Source organism: Pygocentrus nattereri, chromosome 13 (genome assembly GCF_015220715.1).
Source record: "Pygocentrus nattereri isolate fPygNat1 chromosome 13, fPygNat1.pri, whole genome shotgun sequence".
In the NCBI taxonomy this organism is placed as follows: domain Eukaryota; kingdom Metazoa; phylum Chordata; class Actinopteri; order Characiformes; family Serrasalmidae; genus Pygocentrus; species Pygocentrus nattereri.
In genome coordinates, this window is record NC_051223.1 from 36,262,616 (window position 1) to 36,279,849 (window position 17,234).

Genomic DNA, 17,234 nt, shown 5'->3' on the forward strand with positions numbered 1-17,234 from the left:
AAACAGGGTCAAATGATATTAACACATCCCCTACAGAGAACACACTTCTGCACGTTACACTGCACAATTACTGTTTATTTATTGAATTTAACATATTTTATGTTTTTTTATGTATTTTATGTTTTTCCAATATGTTAAAGGCAGCAAATCAATAAAAGGTGTGCACAAAATAGCTGAATATGTCCTATTTAAGTGTAGATGTGTAAACTTGTTTTCCCTTAGAAAAAAAAAATGCGACTGTATGTTTTTCGGTACAATAAATTGGAAAATATTCCAAATATTCATAATTAAGATGGATCCATGGCACAGGCCTCATATATCTCGTTGATGATGGCGGGCTCTAGTTACATTTACGCTGCTCTATGTGCTTCAGGACAAAACAAATAGATGGACAGGTCATTTAAAAATCATAATCAAAAAAGAAAGCACAACAGTTGCTTGCTGTCAGACAGGTTTATTGGATTACTCATGAACTGATACACACAGTGGCAACGGTGAGAGTGTCCGCGGGGATGTCAAGCATGTTTTGATATGGAATAAACCGATGAGGCATAACATTATGACCTTATTTCTACACTCATTGTCCATACAGTTACAGACTGTAGTCCATCTGTTTCTCTGATACTTTGTTACCCACTTTTACCCTGTTCTTCACTGCTCAGGACCCCCATGGACCCTCACAGAGCAGGTACTATTTGGGTGGTGGGTCATTCTCAGCACTGCAGTAACACTGATATGGTGGTGGTGTGTTAGTGCGTGTTGTGCTGGTGTGAGTGGATCAGACACAGCAGTGCTGCTGGACTTTTTAAACACTGTGTCCACTCACTGTCCACTCTTTTAGACACTCCTAACTTGTCAGTCCACCTTGTAGATGTAGAGTCAGAGACGACAGCTCATCTGCTGCTGCACAGTTTGTGTTGGTCATCCTCTAGTCCTTCATCAGTGGTCACAGGACGGTGCCCACAGGACACTCCTGGCTGGATATTTTTGGTTGGTGGACTGTTCTCAGTCCAGCAGCGACACTGAGGTGTTTAAAAACTCCAGCAGCACTGCTGTGTCTGATCCACTCAGACCAGCACAACACACACTAACACACCACCACCACCACATGAGTGTTACTGCAGTGCTGAGAATGATCCACCACCCAAACAGTACCTGCTCTGTGAGGGTCCATGGGGGTCCTGACCACTGAAGAACAGGGTAACAGAGTATCAGAGAAACAGATGGACTACAGTCTGTAACTGTAGAACTACAGAGTGCAGCTATACAGTAAGTGGAGCTGATAAAATGGACCATGAGCACAGAAATAAGGAGGTAGTCATCATGTTGTGCCTGATCGGTGTATATATCAAGTATCAGGTGTTCTTAGGACGTCATTGACATTGTCTCGATGATTTAAACCTGTTTGAAAAATACTACCCAGAAATAAAAGCTCTACTTTAGCCTCGTATTGATTGTTCTGATCTGAAATGCAGCAATTGTAACTAATTTTTCTCCACTGACCCAACTGTCAGGTTCGAGTTGTCAAATACTAGATGTCAGCAGCATTTCATTAAGACCAGACCTGGCACTGGAGCGTGTTGTTCGGGTGAGCAGTTAGATATCTTCATTTTTATTAATCATTCTTGTAGGCATTTTATTATTCAGCAAATAAAAACATCTTTTCCAGGGTGTAGCTCTGCTGTGTGCCTTTAGAGGTCGCTCTCTCCATACAGTGCACTGGAGAAGGCAGAGTAGTCCAGAGCTCCTGGAACCCCATCAGGCCCCGGGTACAGAGGCATCCTGGAGATGCAGTACTCCGCCTGCTCGGGGGGCAGCTCACGCCTCAGCTCCTCAATCAGAATATACGGCTGTGGAAAGAAACAGCGAACACTTACAGGTGAAAACACTCACTAAAGTTACTCTGATGCACTAATTATGCGGTTCTGTCTGAGTTCTGAGCAGTTTTGAGATACTGAGCTTTAAAGATTTTGCATTCCGAACAGCAAGACTGATATGTTGAGTCTCTTTTATATATGAAAATGACAGACACCCTAAATTCAGTCTACATGTACATCATCAAAATCCTATCAGATGTGTAAAAGAGTAAAATGCAGAGAGAACCTTCTAATCCTAAGAACTCACGTTCTGCCTGGAACTATGAGGTTCTATCTGGCAAAACATGACAAGGAGCAACGATTTTCAAGATACACAAACAGTTTATACTCATAGTCTGCTTTCCATGACATTTTTATGACATTTATTTTTGTTATTTATTTATTTTATATGACATTTATTTCTCAATTTAGGACAAATCGTCTTTTTCTTATTTAGAAAGCACTGCAGATTAAGTATATCTAAGCAATCTAAGCGTGATTGGTCACTCCGGAGAACACGTCTCCACTGCTCTAGAGTCCAGTGGCGGCGCTTTACACCACTGCATTCCACGCTTTGCATTGCGCTTGGTGATGTAAGGCTTGGATGCATCTGCTCGGCCATGGAAACCCATTCCATGAAGCTCTCTACGCTGTTCTTGAGCTGATCTGAAGGCCACATGAAGTTTGGAGGTCTGTAGTGATTGACTCTGCAGAAAGTTGGTGACCTCTGCACACTATGCCCCTCAGCATCCGCTGACCGCTCTGTCATTTTACGTGGCCGACCACTTCGTGGCTGAGTTGCTGTCGTTCCCAATCGCTTCCACTTTGTTATAATCCCACTGACAGTGGACTGTGGAATATTTAGCAGTGAGGAAATTTCACGATTGGACTTGCTGCTCAGGTGGCGTCCGATCACGGTACCACGCTGGAATTCACTGAGCTCCTGAGAGCGACCCATTCTTTCACTAATGTCTGTAGAAGCAGTCTGCAGGCCTAGGGGCTCGGCTTTATACACCTGTGGCCATGGAAGTGACGGGAACACCTGAGTTCAGTGATCTGGATGGGTGAATATAGTGTACTTACATTTACATTTACATTTACGGCATTTGGCTGACGCTCTTGTCCAGAGCGACTTACAATTGGATCATTTTACACAGGGAGGCCAAGGTGGTGTTAGGAGTCTTGCCCAAGGACTCTTATAGTGTAGGGTACTTACCCTGGTGGGGGATTGAACCCCAGTCTACAGTGTAGAAGGCAGAGGTGTTACCCACTACACTATCCCAACCACTTTAATTCACAAACAGACTTAAGTAAAATATGTACATATTATTAAATAATAGACATCAAGAATTAGAGATATATCACTTCTGTAAGAACAAAACCTTGTATCTCCAAAACGATAACTTTACAGGAGAAGGAAAAAACCTACTTTACTTTTAATGCAAGTCAGTTTTTACCAAGTCATTTCCGGGCATTTCTTTTGGTCCGTTCATCATGACATGTACACACAATGTAAAGGACAACAGACAAATTGTCAAAAACTGAAAAATGACATAAATGCAGATACAAGGTTTTGTTCAGACAGCAGCAATGTGTGTGTTATATGTATTAAATGATCTTGGTGAGATTGTTGTCATGTTTTTCTGAAATGTATGATTCTAAAATAAATATTACTTTAAAAGGCAGGTTGACAATGATGGCATACTAAAACATATGAAACAGCTACTAAGTTTGTGATCAAAAATTTGACCCAATATGTTAAAACACTGTTTCATACAATAACTGACCAAACTTAATTTTTTGTATGGGTTCTTCCTTTAGAAGCATGCACTCCAGAAAAGGTTCCCGACGTAATTAAGTAATTAATTAAATACAGAAATAATTAATAAGATAAATATAAACAAACTGTTTAAACAAAATGTTTTATGAGGTAAACTAGTGAACTGAAGTCCATGTAACTGTGTGATCCTCCACAACCGCACCTTATCACCCGCGAGGATCCTGAAGGAGGCGACGACCTGTTCCGCAGTGTCCGTCTCGGTCGTCTCACGGGTCATGAAGTCCACAAAGGACTGGAACGTCACCAGTCCTACACCGTTTGGATCCACCAATGACATGATACGTGCAAACTCTGCCTCTCCCTACATGGGCACACACACACACCCACACCCAGAGACACACACACACACCCACACCCAGAGACACATACACAGAAAGCCACACAGACACACACATAAGAAACAATATATAGAAATCACTTCATGTTCATTATTAGATATTTAATTCCACTCCATGTCATTTGTTAGACTATACTCTTAAAAAGATGGTTCTTCAAGGGTTCCTTAGCAAAGAAAATGGTTCTATATACAATAACAAACACTTACAGAGCTGTTTGCATGATGAAAGGGCTCTTTTCATCGTGACAGGGTTCTTCAGACTGATGGAGAATTAAATGTGGTATATGGTTCTATATGGCATCTTTTGAAAAGGGTTCTATATAGCACTAAAAAGGGTTCCCCTATGGTTACACTCTCCACTTTGTAACAACAGAAGGACCCTCTCTGGTGCTATATAGAACCCTTTTGAAAAATGCATATGTAATGTATATGCTTTTATATAGCACTAAAATAGGTTCTACTATGGTTACGAGGTCAAGCTTGTAACAACAGAAAAGCCCTTTTTGGTGCTATACAGAACCCTTTTCAAAAAGGGTGAATGAGTTGTATATGGTTCTATTTAACCAAGGGTTCTACGTATCTATTGTTATAAACGTGATATTGTAGAACCATTTTTGGTGCTATACAGAACCCTTTTCAAAAAGGGTGAATGAGATGTATATGGTTCTATTTAACCAAGGGTTCTACGTATCTATTGTTATAAACTTGATATTGTAGAACCATTTTTGGTGCTATATAGAACCCTTTTCAAAAAGGTGCTATATAAAACCATACACAGCACATTTAACCACGCAAAAGGTTTCTTTGAGTGTTCATGGTTCTATATAGAACCATTTTCCTCACTAAAGAACCCTTGAAGAACCATCTCTTCAAATGTGCACAGGGGAATTCTACCAATTTTTCAGAATTTCTCCCTAATTCAGTGGTCAATGGTTGGGATGGAGTCATTCAGTGGGGGTTGATGTGAAAGGGTTCATTGTAAAGAAACCCTAGATTTCTTTACAGTGATGGGAACCAGGGGTTGCCATGACTACAATTACTGTATTTACTATCCAAAAACACCATGAATGGATTGTAAAATATACTTTGTCTCAAAACTACTATAAAGCAGTGTCTCAGGCACCAGGCAGCTGTTCATAACCATTTCACTTGTGTAGTAACTTTCTGTGAAGGAGCTTTTTGAGGTAATAAACTCAGACGTTCGGTTCCCATCACCACCACTGCGAACAGTTCTGACTGTTTCTCTAGAACAAAGCATTTCACATCAGCCCACTCTGAATGAGTGTGTTATGAGAAGAGCAGTAGAAATGACCAGTAAAAACACGGTTTATGATTTCTTTACCAGGTCATAACCCATAGAGATGAGACACGCTCGGAAATCATCAGTCTCCATGCCTCCTTTCTTCTTCTGCAGGGCGGAGAGAGAAGAGAGATGGAAGAGAACAACAGATAATGAAAAGGAGGGAGAGGTGGAGGGATGAACAGATGAATATGGAGGGGGAATGCAGGGGGCACAGCGTCAAATCAGAGAGGAGTAAAGGTAAAAGGAAGGCAGCAGCTCACAGACACATCCAGCAGAGGGGAAGTGGGTGAAAGGGCAAACCAAAGAGACATGAAGGACAGAGACGGAGGACAAAATCAAGACGAGAAAGAGATTTAAATAGAATACAATCAGTGCATCACAGGGTGCGTTTACATGCACTCAATAATCATCATAATCAGATTTCTGCAGTTATCTGATTATTCAGATAGTTATGTAAACAATATAGTCTGATTTCTAAGATCAGAGTAAGGTCTGATTTAGAAATCCAGTAAAGAGGCTGGATTTGAGCTCAGTACTCAGATTTCTCAGTGCATGTAACCTCCATCCATCCATCCATTTTCTAAGCTGCTTCTCCGTCAGGGTCGCGGGGGGATGCTGGAGCCTATCCCAGCGGTCTTCGGGCGGAAGGCAAGATACACCCTGGACAGGTCGCCAGTCCATCGCAGGGCAGACAGACAGACACAGACAGTCACTCACACCCAGGGGTAATTTAGCATGTCCAATTGGCCTGACGGCATGTCTTTGGACTGTGGGAGGAAACCGAAGAACCCGGAGGAAACCCACGCAGACACGGGGAGAACATGCAAACTCCACACAGAGAGGACCCCGGTCACCCGGCCGGGGAATTGAACCCAGGCCCTCCTCGCTGTGAGGCGACAGCGCTACCCACCACGCCACCGTGCCACCCTGCCACCCTGTGCATGTAACCTCTTATTCTGATTTCTTTCAGATTCCTCAATCTGTATATGTGTAAAAACAGATAGTGGTATCAGAAATAAGTAAGCAGTGTCATCGCGATTGGCAGCTGAATTTGACTACATGCTCTATGAAATGAATGATTTAAATATTCTTCATCTTCTAGATCATGTATGTTCATATTTTCAGGTAAAGTGCCGCAAAGCTTAAAAAAAAAGCCTGGAATGAAGTTTTAGTTATATATTATGTTTATATCACGTCTTCTTCTGTGAGTTTATTGGCTGGTTGAAATCAGATTACTGTCTGACTCACAATCCCCATGGAGTTTCCCCATTATCTGATTACTCAAGTGCATATAAATGCATTGATCAGATTACTGACAAAATCTGATTTTCTGGAGTTATCAGATTAGTAAGAGCATGCAAATGCACTCATTATCAGATGGAATATGTGGCGATGCAGCCATGTGATTAAAATCCAGGCCTGTGCACAAACATTTTGAGGAGCGAGGGCTCAGGAGGTAAAAAAGGGGTAACACTTTGGATGGTGCACTGTAGATTCTTTGTAAATGCTCAGCATGAATATCTATTAAATTCAACTGAATATCTATTAAATTCAGAATGAAAGATTTTATTAAATCTATGCCTAATCCTAAACCTAACCCTAACCTTAACCTCACAGCAAAACTTACACTGACTCCTAACCCTAACCACACTGTTGTTGATAATTTCGGTATCTGTAGAGCATCTATATGGGAGTGTGACCAAAAAGGAAACAAACATGAAATTAAACTTAATTACAGTATACTGCAATAGCTCTTATCAAGCGAGACCGCCTAATCGAGTTTCAGAAGAAACCAAATGTAGTGTAAAAAAGTTCTCACGCAGCCTATAATTCTAGCTTTACTGCCCAGTGATGGATTTGAACCACATCTCCAGCAGATAAAATGTGAATGTTGTCTACTAAGCTGCCTAATTTCTATGAACCACAGTGCCTGGTGTAAATCCCTGTTTCGTACAATAAGAAAAACTTAGTTTAGCACAGTGGTCAGCAACCCGGCTCCTGGAGGTCGGTCTTCCTGCAGGCTCTAGTTCCAACCACAATTGGCCACACCTCAAGAAGTTAATTAGCTGGAGCAGAAGTCCTTGATTGGCTGGACTGGATGAGTGTTAGGTAAGGTGGGGCAGCAGTTTAGGACAGAGGTTGGAACTAAAATCTGCAGGAAAGTAGATCTCCAGGAAGAACGTTGGTGACCACTGGTTTATATTCAATTAAATTCAATTCAACTTTATTGTCATTATACAATAGAGGGTAGTACATTATAACAAAACACTATCGGGCTACTTTTCCAGAGATGAAGTCCACAACATACAGTCCTCTGAGCTGGTGGAGCTCAGTGTGTAGTGTGCTGGGTGGTCAGGCTGATCAGTAACAAACTGTAGTGTTGTTGTTAAGCACAGGTCGATGCTGCCGGTGTGACCACTTTGACATATTTGGACGTTGTTCAAAATAACCACATTATGCAATGTGACAGGCTGGAGTTACTGAGGGGGAATCTCTGTATCTGCTCAGTTCTACAGCAGAGGGGGCACAAGCTCTAATCCCAGACTGACGCTAAACTGAGCCGAGGTCCTCATATATATATATATAAAAATATAAAAACCCACATGTTGGTTGTATGGACTGGAGATTTTGTGTGCTATGGGCAACTTTAGACATTTTATAAAATGTTCTCTGCTGAGTAGCAGCCTCATGCTGACTGGGCTTCATTCACTGCTGGGTGAAGCGCTCCTTCAGAAGTAGCTGTTAGTACATTAGTAGAGTTGGTGTTCATGGCTGGGTGCCGTTACCCTGTCGAAGTGGCTGAAAGAGGAGCGGAAATCGTTGAGCTGCTGCTGGCTGATGCCCTTGGCGTCGCGGGTCAGGATCTGCGTCTCAATCTCATTAATGGTGCGAGCGACCGTCGTCAGCAGGAGCTCCCAGCCCACACGGATGTGCTGCCGTTACCATGGAGACAAAACAGAGGTCAACACTAACTAGAAAGGGAATTATGTGAATTAACATTAAGTTGGCATAAAAAAGACAGTTAATTACATTAAAATGTTAAATTGGTGGAAGACTACTGATTGTTGCTAAAGTGTTGTTTAGATGTTGCTAGGTGGTTGCTACCGTATCCAAAGTTCATTGGATTTGGTTGCTACCTTAACTGCACTGCTACCTTGAATTCAGTGCCACCTTAAATTTATCGCCACCTTCAGCATTACCTTAAATTTAGCCATGTTAAAATTTACCTTAAATTTAGCCATGTTAAATGCAGTTCCACCTTAAATTCAGTGCCAACATAAAATTAGTGCCACCTTAACTTTACTGCTACCTTAAATTTAGTGCCATGTGCCAAGTTCCACTTTAAATTCTGTGCAATCTTAAATGCAGTGGCACCTTAGAGTTCTACCTCTTTAAAGTGGCCTGTTGTTTCTATTTAAAAACATTTATCTTCAGCTCAAAAATGTTAGATTAACAGTCATTTATTAAAAATGGCTGCCTTCTGTGTTCAGCTACACAATGAAGTTCTGTAGATTCATAGCAGACACTGAATAATTTATGGAGGATACAGAATATTCGTAGCAGATACTGAATAATTCATAGTGGATGCTGAATAATTCATGGAGGATACTGAATAATTCATAATAGATACTGAAAGACTCATAGTGGATATTGAATAATTCATAGCAGATGCTGAATACTGGAGGATGCTGAATAATTCATGGAGGATACTGAATAATTCATAATAGATACTGAATAATTCATAGTGGATGCTGAATAATTCATGGAGGATACTGAATAATTCATAATAGATACTGAAAGATTCATAGTGGATGCAGAATAATTCATGGAGGATACTGAACAATTCATGGAGGATACTGAATAATTCATAATAGATACTGAAAGATTCATAGTGGATGCTGAATAATCCATAGCAGATACTAAATAATTCACAATGGATACTGAATAATTCATAGTGGATTCATTTTTACAGCTTATATTCTGTCTTAAACCACTCTGACAAGTCTGCAGGCCCTTAATGTGTTGGAAGTGGTCTAAAGAAGTATTGGGGATGTATGTACAGTAATTTTGGGTGTCTACTGACCTCCCTAAACATATCTTGGCTGATTGACTACATCTGGGTTACGTGGAAATTTGTGTAAATCACTTTTTGCCAAACCGATCCTTCACCAAATTGAAGATTCTTAGATAAGCTTTAGGGAACCAGTGTTTCAGTGTGTCTACCTCCATGGTGTAGTTGGTGTGTTTGTTATCGAATACAAGCGACTCCTGGATGAGCTGGTGGTCTCCCTCCATCTTATCGATGTTGGGTTTGTAGTTGATGATCATGCTCTCGTACTGTTTCAGCTGGTTCATCTGGTCCTCCAGCGTGCCGCCTGCGTCCGCCGAACTGTGCAGGATCTCCTGAAAAGACAGTCAACAGTTGCAGCTCACTCAGACCTCTCGATCCTGCACACATGCAGACTTTGGTGTTGGTGTTGTACCTCCATGCGTGTCTGGATCCAGGGTCCGATGAGGTTGGCCTGGGCCGCAAACTGCCTCCTCAGCCGCTCGTTCACCTGCTGTCTGGTCAACTCCTCCTGCAGAGCACTGTCCCTCTGTGGGACCAGCCTCTTCACCTACTCACACAAACATTCCATCCACTTTATGTTTTTAAGGAAAGCCTTAGTAATTCAAATCAATGTACTGTCACTTTATGAGGTCCAAATAATTTTATCAGCTCCACTTATTACATAGGAGCACTTTGTAGTTCTATAGTTACCAACTGTTGTCCATCTGTAGTCCATACATCTCTGTATAATTTGTTACCCCCCTTTACCCCATTCATCAATGGTCAGGAACCCCACACAGGGAGCGTGAAAGGGGGCGTCACCCCCTCACAAAGACCTTCCCACCCCCTCAGTCTCAGACATTATGACTTTCAAACATTTTAGTTTACTTGTGCCATTTAAGCAGCTACATTTCTTGGTAACACATTACAATAACGTGCCCTAATATATAGCGTTCATACCGAGCACAATCCCGTGCAAAAGTTTGGGTGCCCTTGGTCAAATGTTTTCTCAAGTTTTACATGAAATCAACAAATAAGTAAAGACATTATCTACAAAGAACACACTTCTGCACATTTTAATGCACAAATATTCTTTATTTGCTGAATTTTACCTATTAGTGAAAAAAACATACAATGTGCCCTGTGCAAAAGTTATGGCACATTTTCCCCCAATATGTATACAACTCAGTAAATAAACAAAAATGATCCAAATTTCAAGAAATTGCCACATATAAGTTTGTTCGCTATAATGAATGTGTTAATTTCACAAAACATGAAATTTGACAGAGCGTGTTCGAAGTTTTGTATGCGACTGTACACATGTACCTTGTCCCACTTGGCGCTGAGCTCGGCTGGGGTGATGGTGCAGTAGATGTTAGTGAGGTTGGGGGAGATGCCATAGCTCTGGGCGATCTTCTGCACCTCGTTATAGATGCTCAGAATGGCCTGTCTCTCATTATCCGCCTCGGGCAGCGTCGCTTTGAACTGCTCATGAGCTGAAATCAGATTCTGCACACATACATGAACCTTGGTGAAAAAACAGCGTGAACTCCAAAAATTACAGAGGGAGTGGAACTGCCGGTGAGATGTGGCCCTAATGAGAGCTTTTAATAAAGTCTCTGGGTCAGCTAGGCCTGGCAGGTGTCTACAGTCTTAATTAAGGAATAGAATAAAAGGAATTAAAGGAAATAATAATTACTGGTCCTTAATTATTATTAGATTTTTTTAACTTGTTATTGTATTTTTTGCTTTTAATTTCTTATTTTTTTCTCATCACAGAAAAATGTCGTGTTAAAACGCGATTCTCTCTGTAAATATTACTATTTTGCATGTTTTTCTTTAATCATTGTTATTTTAACCATTAGCAAAATTCAAATATATTGAAGCATATTTGTATTCAAATGCACCACTTCAGCCTGTATCGCTCCTTAAGAGCTTTTTTTTCACTTCAAAAGCTTAGAAGCTCATTGCAATAGGAGACAAGCAAGTGAGATACTGATAAATTTGTATGATCTGAATATTGGCTGATGCTACTGGACCCGAAGACACAATGCTGAGTGTATGTGTTGGTACCTGTATCTCCTCCACACTGTGCACAATGAACATGTCCTGCAGGTCCTCCATGGCTCCTTCCATCCAGTTATTAAAGGGTGCAGATCTTTTACCAAACTCCAGGAACAGCTGATCAATAGTCTCCAGTAGCTTCTCTGTTCTCTTACAAGCACATACAAATACAAAGTCACACGTACTACTCAAGGCAAAGACTCAGTTCCAAACATCAGAGGTTCCACATGCAGATGTGCATCTAGTATAATCGACAGACCCCAAGCCCAGTCTCATTTTCTCGGCTGTCCAGCCTCAACACTGGCAGCTCAACTGAACCTCAATTATGAACCTGTTTTACATGAAGACCTCACTGATGTCTTCTATTTAAATTGTGTCCTGACTTGTACCTAAAACTGATCTATTCCGTCTTGTGGTAGTTTCAAGGGGAAATTCACCACTTTTTCACCACTAAAATTCTGCATAATCAGATGGTTAAGATGGACACAGTCATTCAGGTGGCAAAATAGACCCTGGTGGAACCTTATTTTTTCAGTTTTACCATCATCAACATCATTTATTTTAAGTTTCGCTGGTTGCTGTATTTCTGTTGCAGACATTCTGACCCCTGGTTCCTATCACTACCACTGCGAAGATATCTGGGTGGTACGTTTCTGTTCAATGAAACACTTCATGACAAAACACTTTAAATGACTTAGTTTACAAAACTTAGTTAGGCAGAAAATGATTAAACCATTTTGTTAATAAAATCAATCAAAATCAAATATGCTTACCAGTACATGACTAGAAAATTGCTGCTGTCGGACCAAAACCACTTGTGTCATTTTTTCAGTTTTTTATATTGTGTGTAAATTTCATGATGAAAAAATGTCTGGTTCCATTGACCTACATTAAAAATAAAGTGTGCTTTTTCCTTCTCCTGTAAAGTTACTGTAAGGGGGAGCGAGGAGGCGGACGCATGTGCTGAGATAAGCGAGATTTATTAGGGGCAAATCCAGGGTTGTGGTCAAAACAGTCCAGGTTCATAGAGCCAACACGGACAGATCGGGGGACAGACATGACAAAAACCAGAATCAACACAAAAAACGGAGACCGAGACATCAAACAAAGACCGGCAAACACAGGGCTTAAGTATACAGGGAAAACGAGGGACAGGGAAAAACAATCAGGGGCGGAGTTACAAAACGAGGGGCAGGACTAGATACCAAAACAAACGCACATGGACTAAACCAAAACACGAACACATGGACAGGACTGGGAGGGGCCAATCGTGACAGTTACCATTTTGGAGATACGAGGTTTTGGTCCAACAGCTACAAAATTATGTTTTTACTAAAACAGAAAAAAGTTTACTGAACTACAGAAAACATGCTGTAGTGTGGTCTCACTGTCTGCTGTAAAATGCAGGGCTAAAATGAGGTGGTTGGGGGATTTAAGTGCTGGAGAAAGGATGGACAGTTGACCTGCTGATTGCCAATAGCAAAACAACTCTCTTCTTAAAGGTACAAACTGCCATCCTACTAGAGTTTGCTATCCGGTGTCAACCAGAGGAGGATGGGTTCCCCTTTTGAGTCTTGGTTCCTCTCAAAATTTCTTCCTCTTGCCCTGAGGGAGTTTTTCCTTGCACTGTCACCACTGGCGACGCTCATGGGGACTCGGACCTGGATTTTTCTGTAAAGCTGCTTCATGACAACACCTGTGTGTTATATAAAGTGCTATATAAATAAACTTTGACTTGACAAGACTTGACGAGTTGATTGACAAAAAAAATGTCATGCTGAATTTTACACATCTGTAATAAACCAGCAGTACTGATTATCAGTGTATTTTGTGGATTTGCTGATCATATTTGGCAAAGAACAGCATCTTCCCTCCTCTGTTCAGATGCTGCCACTGCAGAAATACTTTACAAAGAAGAGGAAAGACCTGCTGTGAGCTTTTACCAACCCAACACATCCCTCTCAATACACATGGCTTAATTTAAGGTGCGTTCATCCACTCCTCAAACTCCAGAGCTATTCAGAATGTGGCTAATGTTACAAGAGAGTGATAGAGAGAGAAAGACTGACCAGAGCCTGATGTCGTATGTGATGTCCACCCTCCATCAGGCTCAGGTCACTAGCACAGCTCTAATGTGTGTTTGTGTGTGTTACCTCCAGTGCCTCCCTGCGTTTCTGAGTCAGAGTTCCCAGCTGGTCCCACTGATCGCAGATCCTCTGACAGCGCTCATTGATGGCTGCTGAAGCGTGATAATCCAGCTCACTGTGGACAAACACACACAAGAACAAGCATGCAGATTACATCTGTGTCTAATTTGCCTCATCACATTTATGCATTTTTTTAGTGCCATGTGTTAAATTTCTCTCACGTGCCTCTTACAATAAAAAAACAAGCAGCAGAGAGACAGAGCTGGAGGACTGAGGAGGACATGAAAGCATTTTCAAAAGCGATGCTTTTCAGCTCTTACAGAAAGAGGTACTCAGCCTATCTAAACTGAAAGCACTCCATCAGCTCTATGTGGCAAAAAACCCCATCAGTAGGTTATGAGAAGTTACAAAAAAAACACAAACTTTTTTTACATATTAATTTTACCACTTGCCTATTAAGCTGAAGGAAAGGTAGCTATTGATGTGAAGCACTGCTCTTATGAAGCTTCTGAAGCTATTTGAGTAACAACGGCTCCCCCTTGTGGAGATCTTTCATTCTGACACAGAGCTGCTGCTGTTTTCCACTTCTAACAACTGACTGAAACCAGGTTAGGTTACGACTCGTATTCACAGCCAGTGACGTCTGTAGAACTTCCAGAAGGCCTAGAGTGATGGTTGTTCCTCGTGAAATTGGTCGTACTCATTGTAAATCAAAACGTGATTAGTTGATTCCGCTGTCAGTTCCTAACTGTGTTAGCGCTTAATCTGACTCTTCATGCCTTCAGATTAGCTCCTAAAGCCCTAATCAATGAGGAAGCTCCACCTAGATACCACAAATATCATAATCTAAAATATCACAATTGTCCAGCGTAGGGTTCTCCTTTAGCAGCTGTAGCCAGTCAGCAGCCTGTTCATGTTGTACACACCCTCACACACACACACAAACAGCAGGCCATGTAGGAGGCCACCTCCACACTTTTACTACGTGGGTTCAGCCCAACACAACATGTGTAATATAAATGTGTGGGTGAACAGAGGGTGGGTGAAATAATAATAAATCACATCATTTTTTCTTTTGGTCAACATTGAAAACGGGTCCCACAGACCTGAACACCACACAAGGGTTAAGCTTTTTGTTTCCAACCAAAACTTTACAACAAAATAAAGAGCATTTCTACAACACACTTAGGATTTAAACATAACAATCATGAAAATTGTATTGAATAAAAATGAATTTTAAAAAATGATTGGAGTGAAAAAAATGTCCATTTTATGTCACAGAACAGTTTTTAGACCGTTTTGAAAAACACATTTCCAATTAAATACTTTGTATTTCATCAATGGTACAGAAAAATCTGTGGTGAAAAGGGTTAAAACACAGTGTGGATTGGACTAGAAAACACTTAGTGCTGTTTTGGCAGCCCCTGCCGGACAGCTTGACCTTCCAAGATCCGCTGGAGTGATGTCGGTCCATGTGTGTGTGTTTGTGGTAAGCTAAAGTGCAGGGCACATGGACCATAAATCACACAGAGCCCCTGACACACTGATCACCTCATGGCCAAAGTTCAGCTGCCAGCAGCTCAACAGTGAGCCACTTTAACTTAACACACCCTGCTGATAGCATAGGCTGTTATTACAGCACAGAGAGAGAGAGAGAGAGAGAGGGAGGGAGGGGGGGGGGGTTGGGGGGCTGATTGCCTTGGGCTTTTTCTCACTGTTAAAAATGAGAGGTCAAGAGCCGTGAGTGCAGCGACACCCAACATGCTCAATCGACTATGGGATGAATTTGACTATTGCGTTGATGTTGTCCGTAAAGCTGGAGGAGGTTCAGACTGAGTCCTTGTAAATTTACACAAACTGTTTGCTCATATAAACCATTTACAATTTACTGTATTGATCTGTATTAATTTACAAGTGAAAATCATTTTGAAATTGGATGAATCTTTTTGAATCACCCTGTTTGTATAATACTCATTTTCTGAGCCTAATCCTAAATCTAACCCTGGGAACTAAAAAGAAATAGTTTTATTGTGTTAATTAAAAAAAAAATGAAACATGTTGTTTTGGTGAAGAAGCCATTTTCAAAGTCAGAATGACATTCACATTCACATACACACACAGAGGGGTCTGTCTGATGCCCACTCTTCTTTTAAACTGACATCTGAACTGGCCATTGATTTAGTGCATGTTTAGTGCACCCTGAACCCTAACATTGTGTCACACTGCCAAACGCATTTCTCTCTGGGCTCAGTGACCAGAATTAGACACACACACACACACACACACACACACACACACAGAAACCAGTGTGGACAATTCAAGGGCACCTGGCTTACTGTGGGTCAAACCAGACCCCAAAAGAGAACACCATTAATGCTCCCCCTGCCATAAACATAGTTTATTATTGTTATTATTATTATATAGAGTATATAATATATATATATATATAGTACTGTGCACAAGTTTGAGACAAGCCTTTCAATTATTTCAAATAATAAGAATTATCTTCAGGGATATTTTTGCACACCTCCAAAGTTCAGTCTGGTTCTCACCTTCCAAAAAAGACTACGGGTCTAACGGATGTGCAGCTGTCAAGAAGCCGCTACTGGGAAAATGAGACAGACAGCAGAAGAATGCACGGACCACCCCAGAGTCCAGACCTCAACATCACCAAATGTGTTTGGATTACTGGGATGGTGAGAAGCAGAAAACGTAACCGACTTCTAAGACTGAACTTCGGAGGTGTGTCTGCAGATTCTTTGAGCAACTGAAAGTGAGTCTCCTGTAAAGAATGGAAGCTCTAATAAAGGCAAAGCCTTTGTGGACACATAAAAATGTGATAATTCATTTAGCTATTTTGGCTTCTGTGTAATTTTTGTTACAAATACAAATATCGTATTGTTTTTTTCCAGATTTTAATCATTCGAGCACACCAGCTGCCTTTTGGTTAAGAGACCAACAGAAACATATGGAGCCCTGCTGGTGACATCCCATATAAATAAAAATAAAGCGTGGTCATGACTTAGTAGGGTCACGCCTTATTAAGCTGTGGTCAAGGCTAATTTATCTCATTCCCATGTCTTAAGCCACAGCTTAATTATCTCATTTCCACACCTTACTAAGTCATGGCCATGACTTCATTATCTCACTCCCATGCCTATTTAATCATGACCATCAATCGCTGCCGTTGGGACAAAACCTCGTATCTCCATTTTTTGCTGTTTTTTCAGGTTGGCATAATGTGAAAATGCCTGTTGTTCTTTACATTGTGTGTAAATTTCATGATGAATAGACCAAAAAAATCAACCCAAAATGACTTGGAAAAAACTCTGGGTCCATTGACTTACATTAAAAGTAAAGACGTTTTTTTCCTTCTCCTGTAAAGTTCCCATTTTAGAGATCAAGGTTTTCTACCGACAACAGCGAAAGCAAAACAAAAAGCAACTGGAAAGAGTCACTCAGGTCATGAACCTCCATGACTTTTAAAGTCTTGATGTAGCATAATAATCTGTAATGTTGGATAATTACCTCTATGAGTTTTAAGGATTTAATGTAGCATAATAATCTGTAATGCTGGAAAATGATGTAGTTTAGCTGAATGACTCAAAAAGTCTAAAGTCAGGGGAAATGTCTTTC

The 17,234-nt window shown here is 41.0% G+C and overlaps 1 protein-coding gene across 1 annotated transcript in view; it reads right to left on the reverse strand.

The window, feature by feature from the left end:
* Window positions 1-1,596: 1,596 nt before the first annotated feature.
* Window positions 1,597-17,234, reverse strand: part of zgc:165653 (uncharacterized protein LOC100006671 homolog) — a 45,031-nt gene continuing 29,393 nt past the window's right edge. The window contains exons 13-21 of the mRNA XM_017715324.2: window positions 13,605-13,713; window positions 11,461-11,601; window positions 10,714-10,896; window positions 9,821-9,955; window positions 9,561-9,740; window positions 8,123-8,269; window positions 5,376-5,441; window positions 3,839-3,997; window positions 1,597-1,850 (exon numbers count right to left, since the gene is read on the reverse strand). Of these exons, the coding sequence (XP_017570813.1) occupies window positions 1,692-1,850; window positions 3,839-3,997; window positions 5,376-5,441; window positions 8,123-8,269; window positions 9,561-9,740; window positions 9,821-9,955; window positions 10,714-10,896; window positions 11,461-11,601; window positions 13,605-13,713 (1,279 nt within the window). The 3' untranslated portion in view covers window positions 1,597-1,691. The remainder of the gene's footprint in view (window positions 1,851-3,838; window positions 3,998-5,375; window positions 5,442-8,122; window positions 8,270-9,560; window positions 9,741-9,820; window positions 9,956-10,713; window positions 10,897-11,460; window positions 11,602-13,604; window positions 13,714-17,234) is intronic.